Source organism: Canis lupus, chromosome X (genome assembly GCF_048164855.1).
Source record: "Canis lupus baileyi chromosome X, mCanLup2.hap1, whole genome shotgun sequence".
Classification (NCBI taxonomy): Eukaryota; Metazoa; Chordata; class Mammalia; order Carnivora; family Canidae; genus Canis; species Canis lupus.
Genome location: NC_132876.1, coordinates 33297385 through 33315455, shown reverse-complemented (window position 1 = coordinate 33315455; position 18071 = coordinate 33297385). Strand labels below are relative to the sequence as shown.

Here is an 18071-nt window from a genome sequence, read left to right as displayed (position 1 = left end):
CAAGCAGTCCAACTCATTGCCTTGGCATCCAGGGCCCTTCAAAAACGTGCCTTTCCAGCTCATCTCTGCCATTTGTCCCCTTTCTGTCCATTCCCAGACTTGCCAAACACATGCTTTTACTCCTCCATGCTCTTACTTATTAGGCTCTCTCTCCTTTGCCTCTAGGGTGTTTATCCATCTCGTCTGCCATGGGTATTTTTGCCCAGTGCTGGAGGCTGAGCGCACAGACCACCTCCTCTCTGAGCTTCCCTCCCCAGCAGGATTCATCTCTCCCTCACCTGTGTCCCCACAGCACTCTGTGTCACCCATCCTAGCCCTCACCCCATCATGTTTCAACTCTGTTTTGGGGTCTTTCCCCCAAGCCCATGAGTTAGTTGATGAAGGATAGGGCCCATATCATGCCCGTCTCTGTTTTCTGAGCTTTGTAGCCATGGTCAGGCAGCTGGTTGATGCTCAGTGACTGCTTAGAACTAAGCTGTGTGTCTCGTATTTCTGTTTCTAAGAGTACCAGAAGAGCCCTCAGGGAATGACGGGGCAGCAAGCCTCACTTTTGTAACAGGCCAGTCAGTGGAATCTATGACTGGGATGTAGGATCCTCAGGCATTAACACCTGCCCATTCTAGTGAGGAGCCACATTGTGTTTGTGTACTGGGAACTCAGGTCTTACTAAATATTGGAGGAATTTTTTTAGGTGTAAGGAAGTGAAACTGGGTATGGTATTTTTTCCTTTTTTAGCCTTCTTTTTCATTATTTTTTAAAATTTTAAGTAGCCTCCACATCCCACATGGGGCTCAAACTCCCAACTTAGAGATCAAGAGCTGCGTGCTTTACTGACAGAGCCAGCCAGGCACTCCTCTCTTTTAGCTTTCTTAATAGCTTTGTCGAGATGTAACTCACATACCATACAACTTACCCATTCGAGTGTATTTCAGGGTGGGGGTTTGGGTGGGTGAAGGGGAGTGGGAAATACAGGCTTCCAGTTACGGAATGAAGAAGTCATGGGAATAAAAGGCACAGCATAGGGAATATAGTCCATGATATTGTAATAGCAATATATGGTGACAGATGGGAGCTACGCTTTTAGTGAGCATAACATAATGTATAAACTTGTCAAATCACTATGTTGTACACCGAAAAGTAATATAATGTGGTGTGTCAACTATACTCAAGAAAATGACAAAATAAGATGGGATGCCTGGGTGGCTGAGTCAGCAAAGTGTGTGACTTTGGCTCAGGTCATGGTCTCGGGGTCCTGGAATTGAGCCCTATGTCAGGTTCTGTGCTTGACAGGGAGTCTGCTTGTCCCTATCTCTCTGCCCCTCCCTCAACTTGTGCCCTCTCTCAAATAATAAATAAATAAATAAATAAATAAATAAATAAATAAATCTTTAAAAATTATTTATTCATTTATTTTATTTATTCGTGAGAGACACACACATACACACACAGAGAGAGAAAGGCAGAGACACAAGTGATGGAACAAATATCCAAGATTGAATATTTTACAGTTAAGAAAATTATATTTTTCAGTAATTTTAAGTGATGTGGAAAATGCTCAGGCAATAGTGTTAAGTGAAAACGTCGGACACAAATTTTACACAAAATGACTATCGTGCATATTATGGGTCACAACTATTTATAATACGCATAGAAAAAAACAACTACAAATTTACAAACAATATCGGTAGTGAAAAAAAGTATGTATTTCCAAGGCTTTTAGTGTATTTGCAGATAATGTGGGATCATTACTACAATAAATTCTAGAATATTTTTTATCACCTCAAGGTTATTGGCTAAAGACATTCAGAAAACCTTTCATAGGGGTCATCCCCTTTGATTCTTATTTAAATGATATCTCTGGTGACACAGAATTTGTCATAGGGAGGGAATTGGCTTAAAGAAGGAAACAAAGATTACAGATAAGGCGGGCAGATTTTATTTATTTATTTATTTATTTATTTATTTATTTATTTATTTATTTATTTATTTATTGAAGATGTATAAAAAAGCTGAATAGCAAAGGGATGTTTACCCGAGGGATGCTGATATTGACTTAATACTCTTTTCTAGGAGTTGAGAGAGGCCAAGCTTTGGGAGCTGTACAGCAGTGAGATATCCCGTAAGGCTGGACATTGTGGACAGGAAAAGGAGAGATAAATTTCAATAGCTGGGGAAATAATTGAAACATATTAATAGGAGAGTAGGTTCTGAGCTTGATTATACTCAGCTAAAGCAATATGGGAGTGACTGTAGACTGGACACGGAGAACAGTCTGCGCAGGGTATGTTAGAGACAATAGGGCCTTGGCAGCTATCTGTATACTCTTTCCTCACCTCACCAAAAGACAGACTCTAGCTAAAGAAGGTGCATCTGTTTTATCCAAGTGAGGAGAGGATAAATGTGGATCGGGTCACCATATACTGGAATATTATGCCAAGCAGTAGGGCATCTCCTGACATTATTTTATTTTTATTTTATTTTATTTTATTATTTTATTTTATTTTATTTTATTTTAAATTTTAAAGATTTATTTATTCACAAGAGACACAGAGAGAGGCAGAGACACAGGCAGAGGGAGAAGCAGGCTCCATGCAGAAGCAGGCTCCATGTGGGACTCTCCCGGGACTCCAGGACCACACCCTGGGCCGAAGGCAGGCTCTAAACCACTGAGCCACCCAGGGATCCCCTTATTTTATTTTTAAAGATTTTATTCATTCATTCACGAGAAACAGAGAGAGAGAGGCAGAGACATAGAGGGAGAAGCAGGCTCCTTGCAGGGAGTCCGATGTGGGATTCGATTCCCGGACCCTGGGATCACACCCTGAGCTCAAGGCAGACAGATGCTCAACTGCTGAGCCACACATGCATCCCATCTCCTGACGTTTTAAAGATGTAATCTTAAGAAAAAGCAAAGGAGCTATCATTTTATTTACATGAAATAGCTTTTAGAAGACATTATCTCATGAAGTGGTATAGATGGAAAATACTGGTAGGTTTCAAAAAGGCAGAGAGAATTTCAGGTAATGGATAGATCCAATATGACTGATTATGGAGAATGAAAATATTTGGAGGAACATGCAACTTTTTTCCCTTTCAAGGTTGATTATCAGAATGGGGCCTCTCAGTTTTCATTACTCCATTATCAGAAGCAAATTAATGGGATGGGTAGACCAATTGCCAGATCCGAGTCAAAAATGATGTGTGGCTGCTTTATAGATTACTGAAATTTTGTAATGAAAAAGGCTTGCACTGCTGTGTTAAATGGCACAAGCAGGACCTTTATTTTTTTTGAGGATTTTATTTATTTATTTTAGAATGTGCGTGCACACGGGAGCAGGGGGAGGGGCAGAGGGAGAGAGAATCTCAAGCAGACTCTGCACTGAGTGTGGAGCCCCACATGGGGCTCGATCTCATGACCCTGAGATCATGACCTGAGCGGAAACCAAGAGTCTGATGCTTAACTGAGTGAGCTACCCGGGCACCCCTGTATATATTATTTTTAGGTTTTTATATATATATATTTTTTTATATTTTTATTGAACCTAAGTAATCTAGCTGGCTAAATCTACATACTTATAGAATATCAACGCACATGATATTTTGTTCTCAACAATGCAAGGTATGTTATAGTTCTGTTTTATGAAACTCAGGGAAAAGTCAAGGATATTTCTTTTTTGTTTTTTTTTCTAAGTTTGCAGTGGGCACCACAATCCAAGGCAGGTTATATTATTTGATGGGCATAGAATGAGGATGGTCTAATTTCTCCTTGCATGAATGATTTTTCTGCAATAATTTTGTGTGTTTATGTGGACTGGTTAAACTCTTTGTTGGAAAGCCATTATGTATAACGAAGGCACATTTTTTTCTGTCAACAATGGTTTGCTAAAGAACAGAAATAAAATATTCTTCTAGTTTTAAAAAGGTACTCTGCCATTCTCTAAATTTAATCAAGCCTTTCTCTTCATTTTTACTTCTTTTTATCTTCTCTTTGAGTCATTTACATGCTTATTAGCACAAAGTGAACACAAAAAGTCAGAGTGATTGAATTCAAATCAGTTTTCCTAACTGTCAGCCTGCCATTTGAGTCAAGTTATAAATAGTGGTTAAAATGAAGTTATGGAGGGGGCGGGATAGAGTTCATCAAAATTCTGTTTATTCATTTGCAGATAATCTAGATGATTTGCATGATATTTCAGTTGAATGAAAAACACTTGTTAACGGAGTTAACTAATCATATAGTATATATACAGGCCTGTTTATTTCATTATTAAAAATATATAAATTCTTTGTAGGTTTTTAGAAATAGTTGAGTTTACATAAATAGCTAAATAGACTTGGAAAAGGGAAGTGATTTGACATTTAACAGGTTCCTTCCTGGGGTGCCTGGCTGGCTCAATGGGTTGAGCACGGGTTATAAGTTCGAGCCCTATGTTGTGTGTAGAGCTTACTTAAAAATAAAGTCTTCGGGGAGCCTGTCTTAGGGGTGTCTGGGTAGCTTACCTGGTTGAGTGTCTGCCTTTGGCTCAGGTCATGATCCCAGGGTCCTGGGATCAAGCCCCTTGTTGGGCTCCTTGCTCTGTGGGGAGCTTCCTTCTCCCTCTCCTTCTGCCTCTCCCGCTGCTTGTGCTCTCTCTGTCAAATAAGTAAGTAAGTAAAAAAAAAAAAAACAAAAAACAAAAAACAAAACTTTAAAAAAAAAGTTGTTTTTTAAAAAGTACAAAAATATAAAATGGTTTCTTCCCTATATGAAAACTCTAAGGAGAAAAAAATAAGTTTTTATTTTCCCTCAGTGTTTCTAAATTGGATTAAAATACCTTTAAAATCTCACTTAATGTTAAGTTGTTCTGAAATTAAAGCCAAGATCTGAAAATTCATTCTGAAAGTGGTAGCTTTCCTTGTGTGCTGCCATTTTGGCCGAAGGCATACACATAAGGTCAGTCTCTCTATTGTTCAGCTGGTGATCCCTCCTGAACCACAGAAGCTTCTGGCTTTGTAGTTCTCACGGCTCTCTCCCAGGTTCTGTGGAGCATACTCAGATGAATTAGATATGGTCCCTTGACTACGTCTTACTGTGTGTGTGTGTGTGTGTGTGTGTGTGTGTGTGTGTTTTGTTTTGTTTTTGTAATTTGATTCTTACCCACTTGAAGTTGAACCTGCCAATTCCTTTCCCCAAAGTAAAAGACCTGAGGTGCTAATCCCTATTCATTGATGGCAAATGCTAAATTAGAAGCAGCAGCTCAGAAATGCAAAACTCTTTCTCCAGTTACATTGCCAGATCACCAAGCCAGTCATGCCCACGGCATCATCAGGGCAATGAGAAGGCAAGATCTCACTTTGGTAAAATATAATGTAGGGGCACTTGTGTGGCTCAGTTGGTTAAGTGTCTGCCTTTGGCTAAGGTCATGATCCCGGGGTGCTGGGATGGAGCCCCACATTGGGCTTCCTGCTCAGTGGGGGGAGTCTGCTTCTCCCTCTCTTTCCCTGCTCGTGCTGTCTCTCTCTTTCTCTCTCTCTCTCAAATAAATAAATAAATAAATAAATAAATAAATAAATAAATAGAATTTAAAAACATTAAAAATACTGTAGTTTCAGTAAGCTTTAGCAAATCCTAAAATGCAAGTCTATCTAAGGAAATGAAATGTGGTGGGGGGAATGTTTTCTTTTTGTTAAGTTCAGGGCACATAGGTTTATGTGTGTCATGGTTCTGGGCTCCATTGGATAATAGGTCTGAATCCTGTCTCACTAATGTGAGACTAATGTGGACCTGCCTGTGCCCCAATTTCCTCATCTGTAAAATGGGCATAATAAAAGAACCTCCCTTGCATGGTCTTGGAAAGAATTCAATGAGGTAAGAAGTTGCGAAGGCTTAACTTGGTATATGGTCATGCTCAGTGTAAGTGGTAGAGAAAGTACAAGGCACAGTTCCCCATTCCCGGTGTTTCTGATCTTGCTAAGGAGGCACCACAAGCAAAGCACCCACAAAGTAGTTCCGTGCTATGTGTGAGTAAATGCCACCAATGGTTGGTAAAGATCATCAGGGCTGAAGGCCAGAGAGGTCAGAGGTCAGGCTATCAGAAGAATCACGTGAGCCAAGGTGTGGATTGGGAATAAGCATGAGCCAATGATCTCATGAAAAGTAAAGATTTTTCCCTTGGTTGTTTGCTTTAAGAAAGGTTGGTGTCTTGAAAGCAATTTGTATGTGGGTTTTTGTGCCAAGATTTGCCCTGAAAAACAATCTTTGTTAAAATATGTTCATGTCTATTTTGCCAAGTTGGGCTGTATTAACTGGAAAGATGGCCATCCCTCCCCCAACATCGTTGTCAGATTATATTAACTCAAAGCTTCTTCAGCACTTGGAGTTCCTTTTGGGAAAGAAGGGAAGAAACGAACTGGTAAAAGGTAATCGTGGTTTAGAAAAGACAAGGTCATAAAAAAGTCAGCTACTCTTTATTCAAACCTTATCACATTTATTAGAGCTAGGGCTCCTTTGTTCTGTGCCTTGTGGGGCCTTTTAGAAATCTCTAGTCTACAGTGGTGGTGCAGCTGTCACTTCTCTTAGGCACAGCACAACTTTGCCTGCTCTTTGTCCTCATGCATCACCTGTCCACAGTTACCTGTTCTCCAATCTTACAGAGTCTAAAAGTAGAAGATGAGATGAAATGGTCAGGGACCACATATACCCAGACAGGGACATTTTTCTGATTGATACGAATGTGAATATACAGGCTCGCACACTTGAGCATGCAAAAACACTTGTGCAGTCACTTGGTTGGAAGATGTGGCTGTCAGAGGGTGTGGAAGCCAGATGGGGTTTAAGTTACAGTCGCATCTGCGATCACCTTGACTGTCTTGGGTTGATCTACCTCCCCTATTAAACTGTGAACTTCTCAAGGCCAGGGTCTGGTTCTTTTTCACCTCTGCATTACCAGGTGCTGGCACAGGGCCTGGACTTCAGCAGGGATTTGATGAGTGTGCCAGCACAGCAAACTCACTTTGTTTTCTGCGATGCCGGAAGTCGAATGCCCCCAGTGGCCATTTTGAGTGCAAAGTGATATTTTAAGATACTCTCTGGAGAAAGCACTCCAAACTGCTACAAATGTCTGAAACAAAAGAGAAGCTGAATATCTTGGAGAGGGGATCAAGAGAAGTACTGGAAGGAGGGCGATGGGAGGAATGATAGGAGGGAGAGACTCACTGAGTGACCCCTCTTTTGGAGTATGTTACTTCTTTCCTAAGATTATTGTTATTTTCATAGAGAATATGTTCAGGTGTAGTTGAGACAGTAGTCTGATCACAATGCTGTGGAAATGGGCTTCTGACTTTGGGGCTGAATCTATTTCCTGAACCAGGAAATCGATTTTTTTCTACTACTTGAAACTTACCTTGGAGAGTGGGGTGGTAGTGGTGGTAGCTGTGTTGGAATGAGCCCTGTGCTCCACTTCTGAGCTCTCTCTCTTCCTGCTTTCTGGTCTCCCTCCCAGTGCGTTACAGGAGGGATCCTGTGAAGCCTGTGTTCACTTTAGACTTGCAGAAGAGACATTCTTAGAATTCTTAAGGAGAACTAGTTTCTAAAGTAAAAGATTTACCAGTAAACTAATGACCTTTGGTGTAATATCTAAGCAGAAGTGACCCAGGCTGATTTCGCACCATTGCAGAAACATCATGTGATAATTATTGCTTTTTAAATGAAGTTGAAATTATGTGGTTAAGTTGCTAATGATAATATAAATAGGCTTGCTGGTAATATGAGCTTTTAAATACATGAGTGGTTGTATTTACAGAGAACAAACCGGTGGTTGCCAGAGGGCAGGCGGGTGGGGGATGGGTGAAATAGGTAAAGGGGATTAAGAAGTGCACACTTCCAGTTATGGAATAAATAAGACTTGGCGATGGAAGGTATACATTGGGAATATAGTCAATAATAGTGTAGTACCATTGTGTGGTGACAGATGGTGATGACTGAGTGATGTATAGAATTGAATCACTGTGTTGTATACCTGAAACTAATAGAACGTTGTATGTTAATTACACCTCAATTAAAAAAAATACATGAGTGGTTGGATTGGTGAATACATACATGTGCATACATATTTACATATCTATTTTAGGATTACAAGCATGGTTTTATAATTATACATATGTAGCAAAGATGATCAAAGATCAGTCATCTTGTATAACAGATGTAGAAGAACCACCACAAAAATCATAAAGTCTAAGTATTTGATGCTGTCAGTGATTCCCAATTAGGATCCATTATTTCCTCTCTTTGGACCAAGAGGTAAACCGTAACCATATCTGTACTGATGAATTTCTTTTTTTAATCTCTGTCCTATGTTAGAAATCAAAAAGTCACCTCTTTTTTTTCTTCACTCTTCATTTCTTCACAGTTTTAGGGTTTACTCTGTGGAAGTCTATTTAGATTTGGTCCTAAGTAAACCTGGAAGAGGGTACTATGTCCCAAGCTGTAGTACAAAGATTGATATTTTAAATTTTATCTTTTTGGTGGGGCACCAGACTGGCTCAGTCAGAACATGTGACTCTTGATCTTGGGATAGTGAGTTTGAGCCCCACGTTGGGGTTTATGTTAAAAAAAAACAGGAAGAAAAAAAACAGGAAGAAATAGATTTATTTCATTAAAGATTTGAAAAATATGGATTTATTTTCCTTTAGGAGGAGTTTAATGTTTTTTTAAAGACTTTATTTATTTATTTATTTATTTATTTATTTGAGAGAGAGGGAGAGAGCACAAACAGGGGGAGTAGCGGCAGAGGGAGAGGGTGAAGCAGACTCCCCACTGAGCAGGGCGCACGATGGGGGACTTGATCCCAGGACCCTGGGATCATGACCTGAGCCAAAGGCAGATGCTTCGCTAGTCACCCAGGAGCTCCACAGCTTACTGTTTCAGTAAATATATTTCAATGAAGAAGAGATTTGATTTGAAGAAAAGCATGAAGCATATTATAGTGCAGAAGATACGCCAGAGCTTGGCATACAGCTTGGAGCTTGTATTGTGAATTAAGTTGAGTTTGGAAAACACTGCTAAACAGAGAATCAGGAGTTGGGATCCCTGGATTTGAACCTGGTTCTACTACTAGAGGTAGACAGCTGAATTTCATCAAGCCTTTGCATCTGTTTCTTCATGTACAAAGTTGAAATGGTGTTTTCCTTGTCTACTTGGCAGGTTGTGGTAAGACACAGGTAGAATGGACATTGAAAGTATTTTCTGAAGTTTTGCCACAAAGTGATCTGCAAGTGAAACGACAAAAAAAAAAATCAGAAATAGGGCAGCCCGAGTGGCCCAGTGGTTTAGCGCTGCCTTCCGCCCAGGGCCTGATCCTGGAGACCCCGGATCCAGTCCCATGTCGGGCTCCCTGCATGGAGCCTGCTTCTCCTTCTGCCTGTGTCTCTGCCTCTCTCTCTCTGTGTCTCTCATGAATAAAGAAATAAATTCTTTAAAAAAATCAGAAATATTACTAGCCAGTTATTTCAAGAGAGCATCCAAATCCATGAATGAGAACTTTCAAAGGCAAACAGTTTGGGTTTTTTTTTTTTTTTTTCCTTTATGGTAAAAACTGAGTAGGTTCCAAATTTAGGTTGACGGTTTTCCTGTTACTGCTTAACGAGAAGGCTAAAACATATGCTTGCTTCCCTCCAGATTGTAGAAAAGCCTTTGCCTTTTGCTGAGCGCTGCCACAGAACTGTGTGGAAGTACCCCGTGGGACGTGCTATTATTTGACTGGTTATAGAGTACTGTTGGCTGTAACGCAGTTTTCTTGCATTAGGAGAAAGCACCTTCCCTGGCCAGCCAGAGCGCAAAACTGGTGGGAGGGAGGCACGGCGAACCTGGGAGAGAAACCCCTTTTTGTGTGTGAGGGAAGCTTTATCGAGGGAAACCCCGCACGTCTAATAATCACATGGGAAAGCTGAAGAGCCAAGTCAGACCAGGGATGTGTTTGCAACCGCAGGGCAGAGCCACCATGAAATCCTGGTAATTCTCGGTGTCCAAGGTTTTCCTCCTCTCTAATGCCCAGAGAGTTACCACTGAATCTTCCTGGAAGAGAAACTTAGGGTGTGGTTCTTTGGGTCTGACTCCTAATGGAGCCTCTCTGCTCCACTTCCAGTGTGAATTATGCTTTAATGCCTGTGAGGCTGGGGCCTGGAGGCAGCTGGGTGGGGCAGGGTCTGTTCTTCCTCTTTTTCTTCTTGAGAGCAGGAAGCCTGCTTCCGGGGTCCAGGTCTGCTGTTAGGGTAAGCTTTCCGGGACCCGGAACAGCTGCCCCAGCTCTTTGTACAACTGAGCCACCCCTGACCAAGGGTATAGGAGTGAAGACCCAGAATGCTTAGTCGGGTCAGCTTTAAATGAAAAGTGAAACCTCGTTTTCTAGGACATGAATATATGGCCTTCAAAACAGGGAGAGCAGTAGGCTTCATCTGTAGAAGGCTTATATTTTACTGTATGTTTATTTTTTATTATTTTTATATTTTTTAAAGATTTTATTTATGAGAGAGAGAGAGACAGGCAGAGGGAGAAGCAGGCTCCACGCAGGGAGCCCGATGTGGGACTCGATCCTGGGTCTCCAGGATCAGGCCTTGGGCTGAAGGCGGAGCTAAACCTCTGAGCCACCTGGGCTGCCCTCTACTGTATGTTTAAATAAGTGATTCGTTTGGACATATGCTTTTTCCATATTCATTTGACCAACTACGTTAGGAAGCCAAAGGAAGATTTTTTTTTTCTTTTTCAGAGTTACTTGGAGCAGGCACTTGGGAAATTATTGTACAGAGAGATTAGCAGATGCTAATTCAACAGGTTAAACATTGAAATTTGAGGACTGTTTTTGCAATCTGTATTGAAAGGATAGTTGGCACCAAAAGCAAGACTTGGAAATCATTTTCAGTACCTAAGGCTTGCCTCCTTAGATGGGGCTTTATTCACTTGTCTGGAAATTGATCAGACTCTGAATGTCAGATGCAAAGAGGTAGTCAGTTTCCTTTCATTTGGGTCCCTGGAAACATGGTAGATAGAGGACAAGGGGATCTAATTTTACTATCAGAAAACCTCTGAGTTCCCCAAATAAGAATTGTTTCTCCTGTTTGAACTCATTTTGTACTAGTATTCACAGACATGATAGGGGACGATCAGTTAGATTTGATCTTACAGGCCTACAAATTCAAATTTAAGACTTGAAGTATATCTTCATTAGGATCTTTCCCTGCCCCCAAGTTTATTGAGATAAAATTTCAAAAGAAAATTGTATGTATTTAAAGTGTACACTGTGATAATTTTTTGTGATAATTTAATGTATGTTTACATTGTGAAATGACTACCACAGTCAAGTTGATGAACACATTGATCTCCTTGCAGACTTTTTTATTTTTGATGAGAATGCTTAAGATCTATCATCTTCAGTAAATTTCAAGTGCACAGTACAGAATTAGTAATTATAGTCACCATGTCGTGCATTAGATCTCTGGAACTTATCTTATAAGTGAAGTTTTTGCCTTTTGACCCATTTCTCCCTATTTCTCTCATCTCCCAGCCCCAGCAAGCACCACTCTACTTTTTTTCTTTTTAGATTTCATGTATAAATGATACCATACAGTATTTTTTTTTCTCAGAAGAGTATAATGAAAACCCAGATACTCATCACCCATCTTCAGCTTCAACAATTATCAAGTCTTTGTCCTCCTTTCTGGCCCTACCCCAATGGGAGTTTTTTTTTTTAATAAAAGTATAATTGACACACAACATTATATGAGTTTCAGGTATACAACATAGTGTCTGACATTTATATAAGTTATGAAATGCTCATCATGATAAGTGTAGATAACATCTGTTATTAAACAAAGTTATTACGGTGGCATTAACTGTATTCCCTGTGCTGTAGTGTTCATGCACATGACTTATTTTATAACTCAAGATACCTCTTAATCCCCTTCACCTGTTTCACCCATCCCCCCACCTTTCTCCTCCGTGGCAACCCCCAGTTTGTTCTCTGTATTTATGAATCTGTTTCCATTTTGTTTTGTTTTTTAGGTTGCACATATGAGTGACATCGTATGGTATTTGTCTCTGTCTGACTTGTTTCAATTAGCAGAATACACTCTAGATACATCCATGTTGGGGCAAGTGGCAAGATTTAATTCTTTTTTAAATAGCTGAGTAATATTCTTCCGTGTGTGTGTGTGTGTGTGTGTGAGAGAGAGAGAGAGAGAAAGAGAGAGAGAGAGAGAGAGAGAGAGAGAGAGAGATCTTCTTTATCCATGATACCATGTAGTTTTTGTCTTTCTTTGACTTATTTCACTCATAATGCCCTCCAGGTTCATCCATGTTGTTGCAAATGGCAGGATGTCCTTTCTCATGGCTGAATAATATTTCAGCATATGTATATACCACATTTTCTTTATTCATCTGTGGACACTTAAGTTGTTTCTATATCTTGGCTATTGTGAATAACATTGCTATAAATATGGGAGTGCAGGTATCTCTTTGAGATACTGATTTTGTCTTCTTTGGATATATACCCAGAAGAAGGATTGCTGGATCATATGGTAGTTCCATTTTTAATTTCACGAGGAGCTTCCATATTGGTTTTTTTAGGGTCTTTTAGATTTGTTGAATGCTGGTGTTTATTGGTTAGAGAGGTTCCGTTTTTCTAAGTAATCTTAGAGTGAGACTCTGAGATGCTTTTCAGATATAGAGCTCTGGGATATAGCTGTGACTTAATTGTGAGCCATGTATAAAAACTGTTATCATTTATAGCAGCATTATCTACAATAGCCCAATTATGGAAGCAGGCCAAGTGTCCATTGACTGATGAATGGATAAAAAAGATGGAGTATATATACACAATGGAATATTACTCAGCCATCAAAAAGAATGAAATCTTGCTATTTGTAATGATATGGATGGAGCTAGAGAGCATTTTACTTTATTTAAGTAAAATAAGTCAACCAGAGAAAGACAAATATCACATGCTTTCATTCATATGTGGAATTTAAGAAACAAAACAATTGAGCTAAGGGGGAAAAAAGAGAGACGCAAACCAAGACACAGACTCTTAACTATAGAGAGCACACTGATGGTCACTAGAGGGGAGGGTGGTGGGAGGATGCGGGGGTAATAGGGGATGTGGAGGAAGGAGGGTACTGGTCATGATGAGCACAGGGTGACAAGGAAGTGTTGAATCACTGTATTGTACACCTGAAGCTAATATTACATCATATGTTAACCAACTGGATTTGAAATAAAAACTTAAAAAAAACTGTTCTCAAAGGATTGTGTGGGGACAGTGTACTGGAGACTGCCTCAAGTACTGTGTATACTGTATGACTCCAATTCTATTGTGATACCAAGTTTCAGCATATCTTCTATTTAAGTTTTCTTTATGTTGTTTTTTTAAATAAAATTTTTAAGTAATTTTAATCTGATTTGGCAAAACACTGTTATTAGAAATCCTTAATCTATCGCCACCTTGGTTTGGAATAGTATGTTGAGACGTAGCTCTGCTTCAATCTGAGTATCTCAGCGTTTATTCAGCAGTTCATGATTGGATACCTGCTACGTGCCAGGTACTGCTCTAGGTGCTGGAGTGATAACAGTGAACAAGTAAAGGGAAAGCTCTGCCCTCAGATAGGCAGAGAGGTAAAGTAGATGGTCTATCTATCACATGGTGATAAGCTCAGTGAAGAAAAAAAGGTTAGGAAGGTAGGTGGTGGGATCCTATTCCATGTTCAGTGTCTTGCATATTAGTATCTTTGTGTAGTTCTGAGGGGAGGAAAGGCTGGATGTGGTAGAGAAAGCAGGGTTGTCATAGTCTCAGACCCAGGTTTGAATTCTAGCTCGGAAGGCAGACCAGTTACTTAGTATGAGTCGAATGCAGAGTCTCCTCATCTGTCAAATGGTGACAAAGATTAAGCCTTTTCTATTTATTTATCTGTGCATGCTCTACTGACTGAGCCAGCCAGGAACCCCAGGTCAAGCCTATTTCATAGGGTGGTTATGAGTATTACATGAGAAAATATATATAGAGAAAGCACTTGGCACAGTGTCTGGCATATAAAAAGGGCTTGGTAAATGTTCAGTCTTGTTACTCTTATTAATAAATCACGTCCTGGATTTCTCAGACACTGACCCTGCCTCTTGTAACCTTAGCCTTGGGCTAGGGCTCTATTATTAGTGGCCAGGTCAGGGATGTGCCAAGCCTGACAGGGGTCCACTGATTTTGCCACCTAGAACCTCACCCATTTACACCCTGCCCAGTGGATCAAGTACCTTCAAGACCCATACTTGCCCTAGCTATGCCTGTACCAGGCACACGAATGTCGATACTTTCTCTGCTTCAGTTACCCAGTGCATAGAGCCAATTCTATAAAAATCAGCTGACAGGCTTCCAACTATACCACTTTTTGTTTTACCTTACAATTTTGGAAGGCACATGGAAAAGCAGAGTACAGTGCTAACTCTTCAGAACTCTTGGCTTTAGCAGAGAGATCCGTGTGTGTATCTATATATGTTTGGTGTCTGCGTGTCTAGTTATGGAGTATTTTTCTCTTAAGTGTCCCAATGCTTACTACTGTCAACAGTTCCTTCTTTAGTGAAATAAGGTATCTTTAGCACATGGAGAGGAATTTATGTCTTATGAGTTTGACCATATTAACTTTGTTGTTTTTTTCTCTTATGAAGGAAAAGACCAAAATTGTTGAGCCCTTGGACTATGAGAATGTTATCACCCAAAGGAAAACCCAGATTTACAGCGACCCCCTCAGAGACCTCCTTATGTTTCCAATGGAAGATATATCTGTGAGTTCACAAGCACTTCTTTAAAGGAAAACACTCACACTTTCCAGGCTAGTTTTTACGGCAAGAATGTTCCCTGTCTTCTAGATCTCAGTGATAAGTCGTCAGCGCAGAACAGTGCAGTCCACCGTACCAGAGGATGCTGAGAAAAGGGCCCAAAGTCTGTTTGTCAAAGAGGTAAGACCCTCAGAGGCCGCAGAGGAACATTTTACATTAAAAAAATATTCTTCCTTTGGACCAAAGGGGAAATAAAATTACCATAATAACTTAGCAGACCTACATAATAAGTCTAGATGACGTGGTGGAGAGGAGACAGCTTAACTACTGTGACAAATAGCATGGGTTCCTAGTTTTTCTCTTTTGGATTTTAATACTCTGAACATGGAGTCAGAGTGTTCCAAAGTGTGTATGAATTGCGATTTTTTGCTGCCAGTTGGTTTAGGGAGACCATGTTATTCCTCAAAGGAAGATCCCAGTACCAACATTTTCCGAGTGATTTTTAACAGTCTGTCAGCTTACTTGACCAGACTTTAAGAAACTGGATATATGTATACTTGTTTGGTGTTTCAAATGAAAGATTCTTGTTTTCTTTCAGTGTATTAAAACCTATAGCACAGATTGGCATGTGGTAAACTACAAGTATGAAGACTTCTCTGGGGACTTTCGAATGTTGCCATGGTAAGTGGAGAATTCAAGGGAAACCTTCAAGAGGAGAGTTATTCAACATTACATTTTACCTTTTGCTAACTACTTACGAAGCTTCTCAGTTATAGTTTATAATAAAGCAAACCCTGAAGTAACCAGCATGTTTGGTAAATGTATTTTGGACAATTGAATATGTTTTCACTTTGCTCATTGAAATTCTTTCCAACATGTATGAGTTTGCTTTTTGGTTTTGATACATCTGTATTGACCATAAAATCACCTTCTCATAGTTCTAGATAATGTAGTGAGCACTTTCTAGTGGTGTCAATGAAAATGCTAGAAGTGGGGGATGCTTAGATGGGTCAGGCGGTTAAGCATCTGACTTTGGCTCAGGTCATGATCTCATGGTGCTGGGATCAAGCCCTGTGTCCCCGGCTCCCAGCTTGACAGGGAGTCTGCTTGTCCCTCTACCCCTACCCCACTCATGCGTGCATGTGTGTGTGCTCTCTCTTTCTCTCTCTAATAGATAAATAAAATCTTCTTTAAAAAAGAAAATACTAAAAGGTACATGGTTCAGTTCGATGACCCCAGACACCCCTTGACTCACTGCCATGAGTACACTGGCCCAGGAACTAATTCAAATCTTATCTGTTGAGGTTCAAATGTTATTTCTGCCACTTACCATCTGGATGACCTTGGGCCAGTCACTCAATCTCTTTGAGCCTTCCTGTTCTCCATTTCCTCATCTATAGTACTACTCATAGGCTATCATCTGGGAAATGTTTTCGAGAAATAAGACATTGTGTAGCTTCTTGTAGTGTTCAAAAATACCTTCCTAGAGGAGAAAACAGTCCTAAAGATGTCCTTTAAAATTGAATCCCAAGATGGATGACCAAGCCAAGTTCATACAGCAAATGGATGGGAGAGCCAGAATTACACGGTGTTGCTTTCTCTTTTGGGGAAAGATACGTTCCTGCCACCACCGAGAGTCCTGGTATACATTCTTTGGTAATTCTGCCCTCCCTGCTGAAGTATCTGGGCTCAGTTGTAGCTTTGCAACTGGCCGCACATGTGGGAGTCCTTACAGAAAAGGTAATGTAGGTTTACTCAGGGGAAAATCTGACTTTAGAAAGGAAAGAATAATTTATCCTCCTCATGTCTTGGCATTTTCTTGGTTGTAAAAGAATTCTACTCATCTTGCTTGCATTTATGTATGTATGTCTGTTCTCTTCAATATCTGAGATAATTCTCTTGCATTTTCAGCAAATCTCTGCGACCAGAAAAGATTCCCAGTCATGTCTTTGAGATTGACGAGGACTGTGAGAAAGACGAGGTAAAAGTGGGGGCCACTGCATGGGCATCCTCAAGGTCGTGTCTGCTGACAGATTTCCTTAAGATGAGGGACAGAATTGTTTTTTAATGATCCGTGGCCAGCTTTCAAGCTAACGAATGTTTTGAAAAATTTTTAAGGATTGTTGCATTTCCAAATGGAGTTTAGGAAAAATCAAGCGAAATGGGCTATGATTTATATATAAACATGTTTTCCCACCTGTGGGGCATACTTCTGGAGTTGGTTTTCTTGGTGCTGGGCATGTGGCATGGTGATTCATCTGGACCCTCCTGCCTATTAGATCCCTCTTGGGACAGATGGCCCGGGTATCTGTGACATTTTGAGAGACAGTCTGTTTACTTAATGCAGAAGACTTGCCCAGGAGACTGCCCATAGGATTCAGTAAATATTGAGTACCTACTGTGTGCATGGCACAGAGCCTCTCTTTCCCTAGTTATCAATTTCAGGTTTCCTCAGGCATCCTTGTGGGGGCAAGGGGACCTTATGCTTTAATTAGATAATGGGGCAGGGCCTAGTTCATGAACCCCAAAAGTTTGATTAGATGGCTGGCTGTTTGACTGATGGATTTTGCCCTATTTCAGGATTCCTCTTCGCTATGTTCTCAGAAGGGTGGTGTGATAAAACAAGGCTGGTTGCATAAGGCAAATGTAAATAGCACCATCACGGTTACCATGAAGGTAAGAAGGAGTTATTATTTCATCCTTTTAAGGATATTGTCATGAGGAGCCTGTCTGGAAAAAATATTTCTTTTAAAAAAATGTTTACAGGGGTACCTAGGTGGCTCAGCTGGTTAAGCATCTGCCTTTGGCTCAGGTCATGATCTTGGGGTCCTGGGATCAAGTCCCATGTCAGTCTCCCTGCTCAGCAGTGAGTCTGCTTCTCCCTCTCCCTCTGCGCCCCACCCCCACTCATTCCCTCTCTCTCCCTCAAATAAATAAATAAATAAATAATCTTAAAAAAATTTACAGTGAGTCCTAGCCAAAAAAAAATCCTTATTAACAGGATTTTCACAGATGTATAGGATTTAAAAAATCTGCAACCTCAGGATAAATTGAGAAGTGTAACTTTTTAAAGAAACATAATTTTTCTGAATCAGGAAGTTTAAAAAGGGGGCTGTCATTCAAATATACTTCAATTAAAAATTTTAAAAACGTTCAAAAAGGAGGCTGTCAGTTGAATGAGGAGAATGGCATTGAAACAAAAGGGCATTACAGGTTCTTATGGGGAAATGAATGTAATGAATAGAAGGAGAGGGTAATCCATTTATTTAACAAATAT

At 40.2% G+C, this 18071-nt stretch overlaps 1 protein-coding gene across 6 annotated transcripts in view; it reads left to right on the top strand.

The window, feature by feature from the left end:
- The window catches only part of DOCK11 (dedicator of cytokinesis 11), a 191351-nt gene that overhangs the window by 33711 nt on the left and 139569 nt on the right, over positions 1 to 18071 (top strand). For all 6 annotated transcript variants that reach the window (XR_012026524.1, XR_012026525.1, XM_072817119.1 and 3 more), the window contains exons 2-6: positions 14684 to 14800; positions 14885 to 14974; positions 15393 to 15475; positions 16706 to 16775; positions 17375 to 17470. Coding sequence is in view for 4 of the 6 variants with exons in the window: in XM_072817119.1 (XP_072673220.1) it covers positions 14684 to 14800; positions 14885 to 14974; positions 15393 to 15475; positions 16706 to 16775; positions 17375 to 17470 (456 nt within the window). In the remaining 2 variants the exon portion in view is untranslated. The remainder of the gene's footprint in view (positions 1 to 14683; positions 14801 to 14884; positions 14975 to 15392; positions 15476 to 16705; positions 16776 to 17374; positions 17471 to 18071) is intronic.